General features: G+C 51.1%; 1 protein-coding gene across 2 annotated transcripts; it reads right to left on the bottom strand.

The window, feature by feature from the left end:
• Positions 1 to 2,729: 2,729 nt before the first annotated feature.
• LOC307074334 (uncharacterized protein) lies at positions 2,730 to 19,627 on the bottom strand. Of its 2 annotated transcripts, XM_079734440.1 has the most exons (6): positions 19,310 to 19,627; positions 5,528 to 5,660; positions 4,624 to 4,907; positions 4,382 to 4,445; positions 2,971 to 3,867; positions 2,730 to 2,863 (listed from the first exon to the last, which is right to left on the bottom strand). In XM_079734440.1, exons 1-5 carry the CDS (start codon positions 19,358 to 19,360, stop codon positions 3,011 to 3,013), a joined length of 1,389 nt encoding a protein of 462 aa, XP_079590566.1. In that variant the 5' UTR covers positions 19,361 to 19,627; the 3' UTR covers positions 2,730 to 2,863; positions 2,971 to 3,010. The 2 variants fall into 2 exon arrangements, with proteins under 2 accessions (XP_079590566.1, XP_079590567.1); XM_079734441.1 differs by lacking the exon at positions 5,528 to 5,660.

The following is a 19,627-nucleotide window of genomic DNA, read 5'->3' as shown; positions in this document are numbered from 1 at the left end:
GCTGTCAGGTCGAAACAACGTGGATCTAATTTGATTGGATGTCTTGCCATACACACTTCACGCTGCGTGAATCACGCACACAGATGCACACAGGTGCAAAGGGAGAAAGAGCGATCAGTGTCGTGTGAACATACTTTTTAATCTTTGGGTTCGAGAAAAGTAGCAAGTCTTTTCAAGTCAAAAGGGTCAAGTCCAAGTGAAATCACAAGTCACTGATGTTAAAGTCCAAGTCGAGTTGCAAGTCTTTTAAGATTTTGTCAAGTCGAGTCTAAAGTCATCAAATTTATGACTCGAGTCCAAGCCATGTGACTCGAGTCCACAACTCTGGCGTGCAGTGACTAGACTCCTGCACTGCAGTCCGATAAGACCACAGGACCAGGGGCAGGTGGCGGTCCCAGTCCCGCTGGTGCTGGCTGGTGAGGATGGCGAGCTGGGTGGCCAGGGTGTGGTTAAACCGCTCCACCAACCCGGTTTCGTCCTCGTCTTGTGCACCCCCAGACCTCCCGGCAGACCTCCCCAAAAACCTGGAACTCAAAGTTCCGCCCCTGGTCGCTGTGGAGCTCGGCAGGGACCCCGAAACGGGCAAACATCTCCTCCACCAGCCTCTCCGCGGTGGTGGCGCCGCTCTGATCCGGCACCGCATACGCCTCAGGCCACTTGGTGAAGTAGTCCATGGCCACGAGGACGTAGCGGTTGCCGGAGTCGGTGACTGGAAACAGCCCCAGGACGTCGACCCCCACCCGCTCCATCGGTGCTCCCACCAGGTACTGGTGGAGCGGGGCGTGGGATCGCCGGGCGGGCCCTTTCTGCGCCGTGCAGGTGTCGCAGCGGTGGATGTGCAGCTCCACGTCCCGTCGACAGCCCGGCCAGTAGAACCGCCCCCGCAGGCGATGCAGGGTCGTGGCGTTCCCGTAGAGCCCCGCCCCCACCGAGCCGTGGACCAGCTGCAGCACCTGGGGATGAAGCACACGGGCCACCAACAGCTGCAGGATGTCGCCCTTACCCCTAGGGTCCCGCCAGCGGCGGTGGACCACCCCGTCGTGGAGCTGGAAGCATCCCCACTGGGAGTGGTAGGCCTTCACCTCAGGACCTCGCGCCGACACCTCCGGCCAGCTGGGGCGCTGCCCCGCCTCCAGCCAGTCCCTCACCAACGCCAGGGTCTCGTCGGCCCGCTGCTGCTGCTCCAACTGACTCGCCGTCAGCCGGAGCCACCCCTCCGCCTCACCGATGGTCCGGTCAGCCTCGGTGGTCTGGAGAGCCGCCACCATCGAAGACTCGTGGGCCCGCTCCTCCTGTCGCAGGCAGTAGCGAAACTCCAGGACTGCACAGGGCCATCAGGAGAGTGCATCGGCGTTGCTGTGGAGACGCCCCGCCCAATGGTGGATCTCGAAGTCCTACTCCTGCAAAACCTCCAGCCATTGAGCCACCTGGCCCTCAGGGTTCTTAAAACTGAGGAGCCAATTGAGGGACGACTTGTTTTACAAAACAAGTTTCTTTCAAGTATAACCCTGCAGAAGACTCCTGAACTGTCCTTTGTAACATTAGGGCAAATCTTAGTAAACAATATTTTTAGAAAGAGATGCTCTCAGTGGAGTAGGAGGAGGAGCTTGTGTGCGCATGCTGTGAACGTGACAGCGATAAAAAAAAGAGAAAAGAACGAGCCGTTCAATAGATTTGGTTCGTTCGTGAACGTCACAACTCTACAGCATTCGACATACACAACTACATGCAGAGAGAAGAGATAGATAGCTCACTAGCAGAGTTGTAAAAGAGCTTTCAACCCATTTCAGTGGAGGAATTGGACTCCCCAAGCAATGTTATACTTAAAACGAGCAAGTAAGTTACATATTAACTTAGTCTTTCGGCCCATAGCATATAAACAAAAAGAGGCAACAGTCCCATATTTCTAAGTGCATTTGAAATAGACCTTGAGTCGCACAAAAAATGGACACTATAGGACAGTGATCCTGATTTGCCTCAATATCAGAGTAACAACCATTGGTCAAATAGCAATGGCTAGTGGAATGACCATAAAATGGCCATAAAGTAGGTCTGTATATGCAGCGTAAGCTTGTCCAGGCCCTGCAAGTCAGGATGTAGACTATGAATCTGAATGAATTTTTAGCTAGTGGGCATCTCAGAAGTGCACCAGAAAACAAGGAAACAAAATTTACCAAATTCAAAATGTTCTACCCCCGTCCATTACTGCACCCCACCCACAAATTTGATCACCAGCCACCACTGCAAACAAGGAGTGAAGGGTGACCAATGCTAGGAATCTTCTGACTCTGTCCCATTAGAATAATGCTGCATTCTAGAGGACCGGCATAAACTGACTCAAGCATCACTGAGATCTAGACATTTAACCAGTGACCTTTTTAAGTGGATCCTCTTCAACCACAATTGCCGATTGTGATAGAATCCAAGATATGAATTAGAAAATAATGGCAGTAGAAAGACAGCAATTAGAAAGTCAAAACAAGAGGTAGTTGGCATTAAGCACACAGAATGAAAAGGTAAGTGAAATGAACACAATCATGTATAATGTGGGGTTCAATTGCACAAGTGATTTCATTATTTATTATTACTATTTCACAAGTGAACTTTGCAGCCTTTTTGTAATAACAAAGGCAATGGTCATGACATAGTTTTGGAAATATCAAGAGTAACTTTAATATACAATTGTATTCAAATGATATAAACCCTGTTTATATAATTACAATTTAAAGGAATTTATACTCATTCTCCTTGGTCTTAGAGATACCTCCCGTCCTCTCTAATTGAATGGTGTTAAGATAGTTTGCATTTGCAATTGAGCGAATGCTTGACAACTTTGCTGCCTGTATCTTCCCATGATCAAGCTCTAAAATTAAAACAAATATTTTGCAGTTAGAAGTGTCCTAGAACTAAGTTATTCATCACACAGACATCATTTATCAAAATTAAAGTCAGAAAGCGAATCAAACGCACCTGAAGGGCTTCTCGCCGGTGTGAGTCCTCATGTGGCACTTCAGGTGGTCACTTTGACTGAAGAGCTTCGTGCATTGGTCACACCTGAAGGGCTTCTCGCCGTGTGAGTCCTCATGTGTCTCTTCAGGTTGTCTTTCTGACTGAAGAGCTTTGTGCATTGGTCACACTTGTAGGGCTTCTCCCCGGAGTGAGTCCTCATGTGGCGATTCAGCTTGTCTTTCTGAATGAAGAGCTTCGTACATTGGTCACACTTATAGGGCTTCTCCCCGGAGTGCGTTCTCAGGTGGATCTTCAGGTGTACTTTCTGACTGAAGAGCTTTGTGCATTGGTCACACTTGTAGGGCATCTCGCCGGTGTGAGTCCTCATGTGGATCTTCAGGTCGAAGCGCTCGCTGAAGCTCTTCGTGCATTGGTCACACTTGTAGGGCTTCTCCCCGGAGTGAATCATCATGTGGATCTTCAGTGTGCCTTTCCGACTGAAGCGCTTCATGCATTGGTCGCACCCGTACGGCCTCTCGTCGGGTTGGGTTCTCATGTGAACGATCATATTGGTATTGTTGGGAAAAACCTTGCCACACAAGACACCGGGCCGGCCCTTGCGGCCGCCGCGATGCCCAGTCAGCTCCTCAAGGCGGACCAGCCAAACGCTGCAGTTCAGGCTCTTGGCCACGCTGCGGTCCGCCAACAACAACGAGCTCAAGGCCTCCAGTTCGGACTTGGCGAAGAGGGTGTCATGGCCGTCCACCGCCAGTGGGCCCTCCCCTTTTCCGTAGACGCCCAGGATCTCCAGCTCCCCGCTGTGACTGGACATGTGGGAGGAGCCAGGGGCGTCCACACCCAGACTCTCTGAGGTGGCGCCGCGCTGCGTGCTACGGTCTCTAATGTCATTGCCGTCTTCTTCAGAGGGGAAAACAAAGACAGAAAGAATGGTTTTAATTAATTATTTGCACAAAGGGATACAGTATGTACTTTGTACACACTGGTGTATTGGAAGAAGTAGATTTTGACACTTTCTTTCTAACATCTTTTTGTTTATTATGCATTTCCCTTGTTCCCCTTTGGGGGGTCAAGGGTCAAAGGCTCCAGCTGAGAAGGCACCGCTACGTCTCCGCCTTTTAAGGATGTGGGGAGGTCATCAAGACACAACCAAGGTCATCTGTTGTTTCCGATCACCTGTTTTACCAATACTGTGGTTATACTGGGAATCAGAACGGATTCAGTATTGCTGACACCTGCCATGAAGAAGATGTAAATTATTCTACTATAAACTGTATAGTAGACATTCTGTTTTAGCAGGGTGCCGGTCATGATGCTTTTTAAAAGAGGACAAGGCATTTCAGCGTAGGTAGAATCGAGTACATTCTCAGTTGGTAGGTTGTTTGCTTGCATGGATGCAATGTGTATTACTAACCTACAGCGGGCATGCCTCCACCAATATCCTCTTCAACCTTGATGGAAATGGTGGCTGGGGTCTGCTGCTTTCCACATTAAGATGGAATCACACACAAGACATTCTTTCATTTGCACAGAATAGTTTTTAATCCCCACTACGACTTATTGATCCATAAAGGGGTGGCTTTCTATGGGTGCATGCTGGAGTTGTAACAGAGGAAGCCTCTCATTTGGATGGTGAATAAGAAGATGATTTCCAACCTGCACACTCAGCTCCTCAGGGCGGACCAGCCGCTCGCCGCGCTCCAGGCTCTTGGCCGCGCTGTGGTCCGCAGACAGCGAGTTCAGGGCCTCCACTTCTGACGCGGTAAAGAGGATGTCATGGCCGTCCACCGCCAGTGGGCCCTCCCCTTTTCCGTAGACGCTCAGGATCTTCAGCTCCCCGCTGTGACTGGACATGTGGGAGGAGCCAGGGGCGTCCACACCCAGACTCTCTGAGGTGGCGCCGCGCTGCGTGCTACGGTCTCCAAAGGCATCGCAGTCTTCTGCAGAGGGAGAAAAAAAGACAAAGTCATTGTTTTGGTACACTGTTTGCATAAAAGGAGGAAGTGTGTACACACGAAATAAACAATTTCAAATTTGTGTATGTAACATTGAGCCCGAGGGTTTAAAATGTGTACTGCAGACAAAGATTCAGAGTTTTGGAGAGGGATGTCTCCTCCAGCACCCTCCTCCCTAGACTCAAAGCTCAAGCAGGGGGGCCAGGTGGGGGACACTGAACGAACACCAGCCCAAAATGATCTGAGCACAACATGACATTCGAGACAAGCGCAATTATTCTATTTTGACGATAACAAGCGACAACGGGTCCTTCCCTGTAAGCTGATCAGCTAACATTTATACATTTTGAATTCATTGATGTTTGAGAATAATAAACCAGCTCATTTGGCATCTGTCTTGAAACCCTTCTGGGCTCTTGACTGATTCCATCTTTGAAATGCAACTCCAAAGTTTGGCTCGTGTTTTGGCAGGGTGGTGGTCATGATGCTTTTCCAAAGAGGACCAGGCTTTTTAGCGCAGTTAGAGTCTAGCATCAGCCTAGAATCTATGCTGCCTAGAATCTACTACATCAAAAGTAAATGTTCTCAAGGTGGAAAGTACATACCTTCACTTGTAAAGTGGGGCGGCAAAGTCTTTAAGGATAGCTGTGTGCCTACAGTATGTGTTTCCAGGTGGTCTGTCTGGCAGGCAACATCCCTTGAGAGAAGAGGCTGAATGTAAGCACTTGATGTGCTGGCCTGTGTAGAGACAACAAGGTCAAATTAGTACTCAATATATTACTTTGTATGTATTCCAGGTGCAAGTTTTAAGAAGATATAAGATATGCATGTTTAGTGAATTACATTATCCTAACTTAAAATTAGATCTATGAAATGATAAAATGATGTTACATAATTTATTTGTTTGCATATTTCATATATCTGAAAAGTTAATCTCATCTCAATACAATTACATCGAGCTCTGCAGAACCCTGTAAATAACCCATTGATTTGAATCAGGTGTGAAGGGGAAAATATGAGTGGCCCTGGAACGCCAGTCAAACCTGAAACTCACTACCTGTGAACTCGTACCAGATCGATGTATAACATTATGCTGCGTTCAGGGGACACTTTTAGACCGTAAGTTACGAGATGTAACGGAGGTCATCGATCTGGTAGAGCATAGCTGTCAAACTCAAGGCCCGCGGGCCTAATCCGGCCCGCGGTGTAATTTAATTTGGCCCGCCAGATAATATCTAATGTCTATCAGAACTGGCCCGCCGGTTTATCGCATTTCAGCGTTAAAACTACAAGTCCCACAATGCACTGCCGCTGCGCTGGTATACGTCAATCGAGGCCCGCAAGCGCGAGCCCAGCCCCCACTACCTGTAGCGCTCTAGTCTAGAATGTTTACTGCAGCAGCCGCATACTGTTTATCACCTGAAGTAGCCTAGGTTTTTTAGCTAACTTTTTGTTAGCTACCTGTCGCTTTCCCCGAAAGAAAAATGGCTAAACGGAAGGTGGACATTGAGAACAGGGTTTTTCAAGAGAGGTGGGAGGCTGAATACATGTTCACCGATATGATGGGCAAACCCATCTGTCTTGTGTGCGGAGCAGATGTGGCTGTCACGAAAGAGTACAATTTAAGACGGCACTATGAAACGAGACATCAAGACAAGTACAAGGATATGAACATTCAACAGAAGCTACAGAAGGTAGTGGAGTTGAAACGAAGTTTGATGTCACAGCAGACTATGTTTGTTAAAGCCAAAATACAAAGTGATGCTGCTGTAAAGGCCAGTTTCATTGTGGCGGAGGAGATTGCTAAATCCGCCCGGCCCTTTACCGAGGGAGAATTTCTAAAAAACTGCTTGTTAAAAGTTTGCGATGTCTTGTGCCCAGATAAAAGACAAGCCTTTTTAAACGTCAGTCTGAGCAGAAACACCGTTGCTGATCGTGTATGTGAGCTCTCCACCAATTTACAACAACAGCTGACGGAAAAGGGAAAACAATTTATCGCATACTCCCTCGCTGTGGATGAGAGCACTGACACATCAGATACGGCCCAGCTGTCAATCTTCATCCGCGGAGTTGACTCGAGCCTGCGCGTTACAGAGGAACTTTTAGGACTGAAATCAATGCATGGCACAACTACCGGGAAGGATCTCTTTGATGAGGTATGCAAATGTGTGAATGAAATGGGTCTGCCTTGGGATAAACTTGTGGGACTAACAACGGATGGGGCGCCTGCGATGTGCAGTCAAAAGAAAGGATTGGTGGGCAGGATTCGGGAGAAGATGCTGGAGGTGAACGGCGCAGGTGAGCTGACAGTGTATCACTGCATCATACACCAGGGATCGTTGTGTGGCAAAGCTTTGAAAATGGATCATGTAATGAGAACTGTAACACAAGCAGTTAATTTCATTAGAGCCAAAGGTTTAAATCACCGTCAATTCAAGTCCTTTCTGGTGGAGATTGGTTCGGAATATGGTGATGTGGTCTATCACACAGAGGTGCGGTGGCTAAGCTGGGGGAGGGTGCTGAACAGATGTTTCGAGTTGCGTGAGGAAATATGTCAGTTCATGGAAAGCAAAGGGAAAGACACAACAGAGCTCCGGGACAAAGGGTTTTGGTGTGAATGGGCGTTTCTGTGTGACATTACAAGCCATCTCAATGCGCTCAACCTGCAGCTTCAAGGGCGGGATCATGTAATCACTGACATGCACGCTGCGGTGAAGGCATTTAAAACCAAACTGCGCCTGTGGAAGATGCAAATCCTGCGAGAAAACCTGGGCCATTTCCCGTGCTGCCAAACTATGAAAGAGCAGGTCTCTGTGTTCCAAAGTGCAAAATTTGCTGAAAAGCTCAGCATACTTAGCGCCGACTTCACACGCCGATTTGCCGACTTTGAAGCCCAAAAGAGTAGGTTTGAACTGCTCAGTAATCTGTTTGCCGTAGACGTGGAAAGCGCACCAACCAACCTCCAAATGGAGCTGATCGAACTCCAATGTAGCGACACACTCAAGTCGAAGTATGACTCTGTTGGTGCTGCACATTTTCCACGTTTCATCCCTGACACAATGCCCCAGCTGCGTGCTCAAGTTGCTCAAATGCTCTCTATGTTTGGTAGCACATACCTATGTGAACAACTTTTCTCTAATGAAGTTGAACAAAACATCACACAGGAGTTGTCTCACTGATGAACACCTTCACTCAGTCCTGAGGATTTCCTCAGCTCAGAGCCTGACCCCAAACATTGAGGAACTTGCGTCGAAGAAGAGATGTCAAGTATCTGGTTCAGGCACCAGGGCAAATCACAGTGCAGTAAACTGAGCTTTAATGTAGCATAGGTTTCATTTTTGCACTTTTGTATATGTTTGGATATTAATTGAGGCATGTGAAATTAGTGTCTTTTTTATTTTATTTTGAAATTTGATCTGAGTTAGCCTCCTTGTTTCAGATTACATATCTATTTATAAACTAAGGCTGAGTTCATGTTTAGGCCTACAAATAAATAAATCTTATTGTTTGGATTTTCAATGAGAGAGGCATGAGAATTAGTGTCTTCTTTATTATATTTTGAAATTTGATCTGAGTTAGACTCCTTGTTTCAGATTATATATGTATGTGTAAAACTAAGGCTGAGTTCATGTTTAGGCCTACAAATGAATAGATCTTATTGCGATAGCTAATAAGCCTAAGCTTTAGGCCACTTTCAGATTCAATATAGGTATAACTTAAGTTCATAATAAATATTGATATGTCCGGCCCACGGCTTGGACCCAGTTTTTTATTTCGGCCCACTGGGTATTTGAGTTTGACAGGCCTGTGGTAGAGGGTTGTGAAAACACGGGTTACGGGTGGCCTGGATCGCCCCATATGTATTGTAGCGTCACAGGGTTTGGGAGGAAGGGGCGGGCCTTCTGAGAGGGGGGTCCCGGGGGTTTCCGGTTGTTGAGTGTTCCGGTGGAGCTGCGCCTGTCTGACCTTTTGAGGAATCTAATAAAGCTCCTATGGACTTTCTTCGCTCACTACCTCGCCTGTGGTCATTACATTGGTGTCAGAAGTGAACAAACGACGGGAGTGGGTGGAGAGTTGTGCGTCCAAGCGGAGGGCTACTTTGGATTTACGTCGCGGTCGGGCTACAGCGTTAGTTTCAGTGTGTCGGTCAGTTCGCGTCGGTCATGTCTTTTCCGAAAGTGAAAGAGGAGGAGGTGGAGCAGGAGACTGGTGCGTTCGGATGGACAGAGGACGCGTATGGGGAGTTTCGCAGAGCTTCCCAAGAGGCCAGAGAGGGGTTGAGAGAAGCTGCAAGGAAGCTGGCGGCCGACGCAGGGTTGTCTTCTCTTCCCGCGCGCCCGGAGCGGGAGCACGCGGCTCGGGAGGTAAACAGACATGGCGGCGCCCATGTTCCAGTTGCCGCCCCCCATGTCCCAGTTGCCGCCGTTTCGGTTAAGACGCCTAAGTACTCCGGTAGGTCTGACTGGGAGGCGTTTCATGCTCAATTTGAACTGCTGGCTGACGCTGGGGGATGGACAGTAGAGGCTAAAGCATTGCAGCTGGCTTTGTGCCTCACAGACGACGCGTTGTCGTGCCTGCTGCTGCTTTCACCGGGGGAGAGACGGGATTACGGAGCCTTAGTTGGGGCCTTGCAGAGGCGGTTTGGACAATGTGTGAAGCCGGAGCTCCTTCGTAATGAGCTTGGTAACCACTGCAGGAAGCCGGGGGAGTCGCTGAGGGTGTTGGCTAATGACATTGAGAGCCTGACACGTAGGGCATATGCACACATGCCCCCCAGCGTGCAGAGCGAGTTGGCACGGGACCAGTTCATCAGAGCCCTCCTTCCTCTGGAGCTGCGGGTTCAAGTGCAATTACAGCACCCAATTTCTCTTCAGTCGGCTTTGGAGATGGCCGTGGAGAGGGAAATCGTGTGGGGCGCGGTCACTGAGAGGGAGTTATCCGGCAGGGGGAGCAGCCCGGGGCCCGGTGGCGGAGGAAAAGCCGGCGTGGGCGACAGAAATTACGGAACTGATAAGGGCCGTATCACTGCAGCCGTCACGCATTCGACAGCGTCCCGACCAAAGAGCCTGTTGGGGCTGTGGCCAACCCGGACATTTGGTCAGAGATTGCCCCACACGCGCGGGTCCGGGAAACGCCACAGGGCCCGCACAGGGGGGGATGTGCGGACCGTAAACAGTTCTTCCCCCGCTCCCCCCCCAGCTGTTCCAGAAACGGAGGGGCCACGTCAGCAAAGGCGGGGGAGCCAAGACCCACTTCCCCCAGAAGCAGACGTCATCGACGCTTCAAGGACGGCGATGGTGGTGGGTCGACTCGGTGACGGGGATTCATGCTATGTTCCTGTGGCCGTGGAGGGGGTGCCGTGTTCGGCCCTGGTGGATACCGGTTCATCAGTGACGGTGCTCAGACCAGACGTGTGCCCGGAGTGGATTCGGTTCGAGCCCACTGACGTGCAGCTGCGCACGGCCACAGGGGGGCTGGCCCCGATGAAAGGTACGGGGCTACTTACATTGACTGTGGGGGGAAAGGACGTACGTCAGCCAGTGTGGGTAGCAGTGGTGCAGGACCCATGTATTCTGGGCTGTGACTTTTTGAAGGCCACAGGTTGCCGACTCAATTCAATTCAATTCAATTTTATTTGTATAGCCCTTAATCACCATTACAGTCTCAAAGGGCTTAACAAGTCAAATATTTATGACACCCCCCTTTACCCAAGCCCCCACAAGGGCAAGAAAAAACTCCCTTGAAATTAGCAAGGAAGAAATCTTGAGAAGAAACGCATAGTGGGGGATCCTTCTTCCAGGGATGGTCAGGAGTGCAATGGGTGCCATAATTGACATACAGGTAAATACATGCACAAAAATGGTGATGTGGTGCTGGCCGGTTGACCATGAGGAGAGTCCAGGCATCCAGTCCAGTCACCGCAACATGCTAGAACAGACAGAATAGTGAATTAGAACGGAACAGTACATAGCGGGAATGTATACTGCATTAACAACACAAACAACCAGAGTGGTCTTCACTTCGCATTTTCACAATCGTTTTCACAATCCTATGTTCCAAATGCAAGATCGTAGAGGTGCGTTTTGAGCTTTCCTTTGAATAGCTCCACAGAGTCAGCTTCCCTGATCACTTGTGGCAGCCTATTCCATAGGAAGGGGGCTCGATAGGCAAACGCTCTCTGTCCGGCCGATTTCTTTTTAACCTTTGGCAGTGAAAGAAGGCCAGCTCCCGAAGACCGGAGGGACCGAGAAGGACTATAAGGAATGATCAGGTCCTTCAGGTAGGATGGAGAAGATCCATGCACGGCTTTATAGGTTAGAAGTAGCACCTTAAAGTCCGATCTGAAAGTTATTGGTAGCCAGTGCAGAGAGGCGAGAATAGGTGTGATATGATCAAACCTTCTCGTTCTGGTCAGCAGTCTAGCTGCAGCATTCTGTACAAGCTGTAGACTTTTTGTGGTAGATTTTGGTAGTCCCGAGAACAGTGCATTGCAATAATCCAGTCTTGATGAAACAAATGCATGAATCAGTGTCTCTGCATCCGCTGCAGATAACATTGGTCTGATTCTTGCAATGTTTCTCAGATGAAAAAAGGCAATTCTAGTTATGCTTCTAACATGTTGGTTGAAGCACAGTTGAGGGTCGAACAGGACCCCAAGATTCTTGACTGATGCACTCTGTAGGATGGCGAGTCCATCCAACCACAGTGAGACATCCTCAAACTCTCTCCGGTCCCGCTTCGAGCCGATAATTATCAGCTCTGTCTTCCCAGTGTTAAGCTGGAGGAAGTTTTGTGACATCCAGCCCCTCACCGCAGCTAGACAGGACTCAACCCTCTGGATCTGGGGCGAGTTCCCTGAATCCACTGGAATGAAGAGCTGGGTGTCATCCGCGTAGCAGTGGAAACTAATTCCGAAGCTGCGGATAACGTCGCCCAAGGGAAGCATATAAATTGCAAAAAGTAATGGGCCAAGGACCGACCCTTGTGGTAAGCCAAAGCGTAGTTTGCAGTGTTTTGATTCTGAACCCTCATGGAGCACAAATTGGGTTCTATCTGTGAGGTACGATTCAAGCCAACCAAGAGCCGTACCCCCGAAACCAACATAGTGCTCAAGACGGTGAAGAAGAATGCTATGGTCGATCGTGTCGAACGCAGCACTCAGGTCCAGCAGCACAAGCATTGAGCTTGTATTTTTATCCAAGGCAAGAAGGATGTCATTTACAACTCTTGTAACAGCAGTTTCAGTTGAGTGGAAATTCCTGAACCCTGACTGGAAAGGTTCGAAGAGATTGTTCCTCGTCAGATAATCGACGATTTGCTTTGCTACAATCCTTTCCTGTACCTTGGACAGGAAGGTCAGGTTCGATATAGGCCGATAGTTCCTGACTAAGTCAGGGTCTAGGCCAGGCTTTTTGAGTAGCGGTTTTATCACCGCAGCCTTGAAATTGGAGGGAACAATTCCTGTTGAAAGCGAAAGATTCATAAGCGAGAGGATAGTAGGCCCCACAGTTGGAAGAAGTTCTTTAAGAACCTTGGAAGGGAGAGGATCCAACATACAAGTTGTTGGTTTCGATGCCTTTATCACCTTTTCAAGTTCCACCAGAGGAATTGCCTTGAACTCCAAGAAAGTTGCGTCAGAATTCCCCATCCTACTAGGCAGGACCCCATCCTGCCCCACAGGATGTGTAGGACAAGCTGTACGGCAAGCATCAATTTCCTCTCTTATCGATTGAATCTTATTCACAAAGAAATCCATGAATTCACCTGCCATGATGGAAGAACTTACTGTCTCAGTCTGATTCTGAGTCAGACTCTTCACCGTGTCAAAAAGAAACTTGGGATTGTTTCTATTCAAGTTGATGATACGGGAAAAGTAGGCGTTCCTGGCAGTAGTCAGCGCACCCTTATAGGTGAGCAGACTGTTGTGCCATTCAAGATGAAAGACCTCAAGTTTAGTCGAGCGCCATTTGCGTTCAAGGATTCTGCAGCTTCGCTTCATAGTGCGCGTTTCTGCATTAAACCAGGGAGCTGGTTTTTTCAATGATCGTTTTTTAATTACGAGCGGGGCAACTGAATCAATGGCAGCAGACAGGGCAGCGTTGAGGTCATCAGTAAGGCAGTCCACAGAACCCCTATAGTTACAAAGAGGAGCAAGTGAACGGGGTAACTTATCTGCCATCGCTGTAATGGTTGCAGGTGTGATGCGGCGACAGCTGAAAGTAGCCTGCTGATCGTTGCAGGTGCAGGGTACCACCACCTGGAAAGTGAGCAAATAATGGTCTGATAAAGCTGAGGTGTAGGGAGAGACCACTAGCTGTGAGATGTCTACACCGCGGGTCAAAACGAGGTCCAGCGTGTTTCCACCGATGTGGGTTGGGTGCTGGACGAGCTGTTTGAAGCCAAGCGTATCTGTAATGGACAGAAAAGCCCTTGCGAGGGCATCAGATGGGTTATTCACATGAATGTTGAAATCCCCAATGAGCAAAATATTGTCTGAATATGTAGCCAGATCAGCTGCAAAGTCAGAAAACTCATCAACAAAAAGTGAATACGGTCCTGGGGGACGGTATACTATAGCTGAAACGAAAGAGTCTGGAACTCGTTTCGCTTGTCGGGGAGCTGAGGAGCAGAACGCAAGCACCTCAAAGGATCTGAATGTATATCTATTCTTTGGCTTTAAGTTAAGCTTAGAATTAGATATCAGGGCTACTCCACCACCTTTCTTAATTTCTCTAGATACTTGAGCGCTGACGTAATTGGGGGGAGTAGCTTCGTTTAGGGCTAGAAACTCATCTGGTTTTAACCAGGTTTCACAAAGGCCCAGTATGTCGATCTTATTATCAACAATTAGATCATGGACCAAGAGCGCCTTAGATGAAAGCGACCTTATATTCATGAACCCTATTCTGAGTGCTTCCATTTTATTATTTTCAGAGGGAGTCCGATTAACACTCAGCTCTGAAGCGATCAAGGGGATGGTGCGATTTCGATATACTGGTCGCGGCCCTTGCCTGCGGGTTTTACACCTCAAGACAGTGCGAGGCCGCACCACCGTACATATAGGAACAGCGTTATTTTCAGAGGGAGTCTGGTTAACACTCAACTCTGATAAGATTGGCGCAATAAATACACCTTCCTGATAAACTGGATCAGCTAACCTGTTGCTAGCCGGTTTGCTAAGCTCCTGCAACCCAGCGTGCTGTGATTGGATGAGTCACGCCTGGATAAGACATCTGTCTATGTTTTTTGACATAATTGAGGCGCCTAACCCAGTAGGGTGTAGGCCGTCTCTCCTGAGCACACCAGGGCGGCCCCACAAGGAGGGCCAGTTATCAATGAAACCAAAGCCCTGCTCCGAACTAAATCGTGCCAGCCAGCGATTTAGAGACAGTAATCTACTATAGCGCTCATCATTACCCTTATCGGGTAGAGGGCCAGAGAGGATTAATCGATGCCGACACATCTTTCTGGCGAAGTCACAAAGCCTAGCTATGTTACTTTTTGTGACCTCAGTTTGTCTCGTCCTAGCATCGTTGGTGCCGACATGAACTACAATGTTGTCGAAAGTAGTGTCGGTGTTTGCCAGCACCCTAAGATTAGCTTCAATGTCGGGAGCCCTGGCCCCGGGTAGGCAAATCATTTTTGCTGGCGAGTGTAGTCTAACATTACGTGTAACAGAGTCGCCTATGACTAGCGTTTTTACCCCCGAAAAGGACTTGCGAGGCAGGCTACTGACAGCACTCTGCCTCGCAGGTGGTGCTGCCGACAGAATTGCCTTGACGGAGTCGCTGCTAACGATAGCGTTAGCTCTACGAGTCCGCCTGGCGGGTCTCTTCTCTGTACTTTCTGGAGCATCTGTCTTCTTTATGCTCGCCACCCTTTCATCCTCCAACTGACATATACGTTTCTCTAACAGAGCAATCTTATTTATGAGAAAGGCGGAACAAGAGCAACCGGAATCCATGCTTACCGTGGTTGATGCAGACGGAGCTCCAGCGGGGGAAACAGCGAATACAAAACAGAGTATGCAGAACAGGTCGTAGATATAAATGCCGGAAAATAGATACAAACCAAGATACAAACCGAGGTAGCAGGTCGACGCTAAGCGTCCTGCTAACCAAACCAAACAAACCAAGCCGGCTACCCGGAAGTTGCGTCTGCGGCGTCACACAGCGTCTGCGGCGTCACACAGCAGCCTCGGGTCAGCCTAACTCTCGGGTGAGCTGTTCCAACGCAATGAAAATGACCATTTCACCAGCTCTCTGTAGCAGCTCCACTCTCCTGAGGACTCGATCTGGACGGGGGCACGGTGAGCTTCCGAGGGGGGCCTGTGATCGCTTTGTTGCCCACTGGCTCAGGTTCGGGCCCGCCCGTGGGTTCCATCTCGGCGGCAGTGTGTGCAGTAGAGCCCGAAGTCAGCGATCCCCTGCCCGTGGTGTCCGTAACCTTTCCCAGGACTTATGTGCCCCAAGCAGCCCAGGCCCAGTCACGACGACTGAAGGGGGGGACGTCGCCGTCGACCGTGAGGGAGATATGGCTAAAGAACCGGGAGGGGCTGGACGACCAGCAGCAGGAGCGGTTGTGGCAGTTGCTGCTGGAGTTCCAGGACAGTTTTGCTATGGGGGAGGATGACGTGGGCCGGACTCCCTTGGTGCTACACGAGATCGACACTGGGGAGGCCAGGCCTATCAAGTGTCGGCCGCGTCGTCTCCCTTTGGCACGTCAGGAGGCGTGTGACCAAGCGGTGGAGGACATGCTGCAGGCAGGCGTAATTGAGCCTTGTGACAGTCCTTGGGCGTCCGCTGTCGTCATGGTCCCCAAAAAGAACGGCACCTGGCGGCTCTGCCCGGACTACAGGCCGGTGAATGGGGTGACCAAAAAAGATTCGTACCCGCTGCCGCGCATCGACGAGTCCCTGGACTTAGTCTCGGGATCGTCCTGGTTCTCTGCCTTGGACCTTCGCAGTGGGTACTACCAGGTGCCCCTCTCCCCAGAAGCAAGACCCAAGACAGCGTTCTGCACAGGCCGGGGTTTGTGGCAGTTCCAAGTCCTTAGTTTTGGACTGTGTAACGCTCCAGCCACCTTCGCCCGCCTGATGGACCGGGTTTTGTCAGGCATCCCCCGCCAACAGTGCCTGGTATACCTGGACGATATCTTGGCGCATGGCAGTGCCTTTGACTCCGCCCTCGAGTCCCTGCGCCGGGTGCTGGAACGGATCCGTGCAGCGGGCCTGAAGCTGCATCCAGATAAGTGTCACTTCATGCGCAGAGAGGTACAGTTCTTGGGGCACACAGTGGGGGGGGAGGGCATCCGCACAATGGAAGCGAAAGTGCAGGCGGTTGCAGACTGGCCCACCCCGGCTAATCAGAGGCAGCTCAAGAGCTTCCTGGGCCTGGCTTCCTATTACCGGAAGTTTGTGCGGGGTTTTTCATGCTTGGCTGCTCCTCTTTACAGGCTGCTACAAAAGGATAGTGTTTTCCTGTGGACTGAGCAGTGCCAGGGGGCGTTCACCAGCCTTCAGCGTGCCCTGAGCGAGTCCCCCGTGCTGGCCCCAGCTGACCCCTCGCTGCCGTTCATGCTGGACACCGATGCTAGTGGCGTCGGGGTGGGAGGGGTGCTCTCCCAAGTGGGGCCCGATGGAGAGAGAGTGGTGGTGTACTTTAGCCGGGCCTTTAACAAGGCGGAGCGGCGTTACTGCGTTACCCGCAGAGAGCTCTTGACCGTAGTGCTCTCCGTCCGTCACTTCAGGTACTACCTCTGCGGCCTGCCTTTTACAGTGAGGACTGACCACTCTGCTCTCCAGTGGCTCATGACCTTCAAAGAGCCGGAAGGGCAGGTGGCCAGGTGGTTGGAGGAACTCCAGGCCTACGTCTTCCGAGTGGAACACCGGGCTGGAGCCCGACACACCAACGCCGACGCACTCTCTCGGCGGCCCTGCGCTGCCGAGGGGTGTCGCTGCTGCGAGAGGAAGGAGGCCCGCGAGAGAGAGCTGCGGGCAGAGGAGGAGGGATGCGCCGCGGTGCAGCAGTTGGAGGTCATCTGCCGAGGGTTGGAGACCATAGATGGAGGCGATTGGAGAAAGCAGCAGGAGCAGGATACCGACCTTCAGCCGGTGTTGCAGTGGGTGGAGGTGCAGCGAAAACCACCGTGGGAGGAGGTGGCCGCCCTCTCCAGAGATGTCAAGGGACTGTGGACCAAGTTCGGGGCGTGCTGCAGCAGGCCTGGAAGGAGCCGGCCACGGGCGAAGAAAGGTGGCAGGTTGTGGTTCCCAAGGGCCTACAGGGGGCTGTGCTCGAGGCCATGCATGGAGCCGCAGGGTCGGGGCACTTTGGGGTTGCTAAGACACTCAGACGCCTACGCCAGGGTTTTTACTGGGGCCGGTCCCGGAGGGATGTCGAGGACTTTTGCCGTCGGTGTGACCCCTGCACCGCACGGAAGGGCCCCACCGGGCGCTCACATGCTCCCCTTCAGCAGTTTCTGGTGGGCGCACCTATGGAGAGGGTGGCGGTGGATGTGGTGGGGCCGCTGCCCCGCTCGGACCGTGGCAACCGCTTCGTTCTCACTGCCATCGACTACTTCTCCAAGTGGCCCGAAGCCTATGCCATCCCCGATCAAGAAGCTGAGACCGTGGCCGACGCCCTGTTGGAAGGCATGTTCAGCTGTTTTGGGGTGCCAGAGACATTGCATAGCGACCAGGGGAGAAATTTTGAGTCCCGGGTGTTCTCCGCTATGTGTGAGCGCCTGGGCATCCATAAGACCCGCACCACTCCCCAGAGGCCGCAGAGTGATGGACTGGTGGAGCGCTTCCACCGCACCATGGGCCAACAGCTGGCCATCCTCACCTCCCAGCACCAGAGAGACTGGGATAACCACCTTCCTCTGGTTCTCATGGCTTGCCGCACCGCCGTGCAGGAGTCTACGTCATGCACGCCTTCCCTTCTCATGCTGGGAAGGGAGCTTCGTACCCCGGCGGAGTTGGCATTCGGTCGTCCGCCGGATGCCCCAGACTGTTCCCCTGGCCCTGAGTATGCCAGGAGACTCCAAGATCGCCTGGAGTCGGCCCACCTATTTGCCCAGGAGCAACAGCAGAGGGCAGGGGTGAGGCAGAAAAGGAATTACGACATAAAAAGCAAAGGCCGGCATTTCCAGGTGGGAGAGCTAGTTTGGGTGTTCAATCCCCAAAGGAAGAAGGGGAGATGCCCTAAACTGGACAGTCCTTGGGTGGGCCCCTGTCGAGTTCTGGAGAGGCTGGGTGAAGTGGTGTACCGGTTGCACCTACCACCTAAAGGAAGAAGGGTGGCACTACACAGAGACAGACTGGCTCCGTACCAAGGGGGTGCCTCCCCACTGGCCCAGGGGGGTCCCGTTGCCCCTCGCTGCCGCCCTGCCGCCTCAAAGCCCACCCCCCCGGCGACACCGGCGGGGCCTCGGTCGGACGCCTTTACCCCAGCTGGCGGGGATAACCGGCCCTCCCCTGTATCCGATACCCTTTGCCCCCCGCCCCCCCGCCCCCTCCCAGGTGCTGAAGACCCCGTTCCCTTTGTACCCGAGGCCCGGGGAGAGGGTTCTCGACGGCCCAGGGGGCCACCAGGGCACTTAAAAGACTTTGTTTGCTATCTGTAGGATGAGTTTAGTAATTTTGTTCAGCGTTGTGCCTGTTGTTCTGTGGGGGGGGGGGGGGTTGAAGCGCGTCATGTTAAATGGAAGTTACGTTTATTCTGGGGGCTGTTTTTTCTGTGATTCCTCGGGGCGAGGAACTTTGTGAAGGGGGGGTAATGTAGCGTCACAGGGTTTGGGAGGAAGGGGCGGGCCTTCTGAGAGGGGGGTCCCGGGGGTTTCCGGTTGTTGAGTGTTCCGGTGGAGCTGCGCCTGTCTGACCTTTTGAGGAATCTAATAAAGCTCCTATGGACTTTCTTCGCTCACTACCTCGCCTGTGGTCATTACAGTATTTAGGAAGAGTTAACAGGCCATAATTAACTCCTCATCAGTAAAACGCTAGAACTACTGCGGTCACGTAGATGGTAAAAGACAGTTGAATTCATTTGTAGTAGGGTGAGCAGACACTGTAAAAGATTCGGGACATTCCCTTGGTATCCAAGCAGTAGAGATCAGTGCCTGTACCCTTTGCCGAACTTTGCCCATTCTCGTGTGGTCCCCCTGGTTTGCAGAGGTGCCCACTCAGTCAGAACGGTTATACAAATAACAAAGAAGTGTACAACACTCGCATTACAGTGTGTGTATTCACACACATACCGGATGCCGTCTACCTTTACATTAGACACAGTATCTGGGCTGGTAGCTGTAGAGCTAATGCTACAGCAACATTATAAGGGTAACAAGGTAATATACAGTAAAGCAACACGATGATATAGGGGTAGTTGACTTACTTCTCCGAGGTTTGTAGCTGAGCCGAGGAGAGTTGGTACTGATCCGGACATTTTCAGACCTTCAGCAAGTCCAGCTTTGTATTGGCCCGAGTTGAGGAAGCAGTCGTCGGTGAAATGTTTGGCGAAGACTGGCGCATTTCCAGAGAAAATATAATCAACCCACTGGCTCTTCAGAGGCTCGGATGAAGGAAGTAAAAATATACTTTTGTGTTCATTTGTACATCAATTATAACATACAATTATACATCCAAACAACTGCCATTTTTCGCTCGTTTGCAAGCCATGATGTGTCTCCAGGAAATAACTATGTGTGCTGAG

Source organism: Pollachius pollachius (genome assembly GCF_949987615.1).
Source record: "Pollachius pollachius genome assembly, chromosome: 4".
NCBI classification, from domain to species: domain Eukaryota; kingdom Metazoa; phylum Chordata; class Actinopteri; order Gadiformes; family Gadidae; genus Pollachius; species Pollachius pollachius.
Note: the sequence above shows the minus strand (reverse complement) of the source record. Positions and strands in the feature narration are given on the sequence as shown.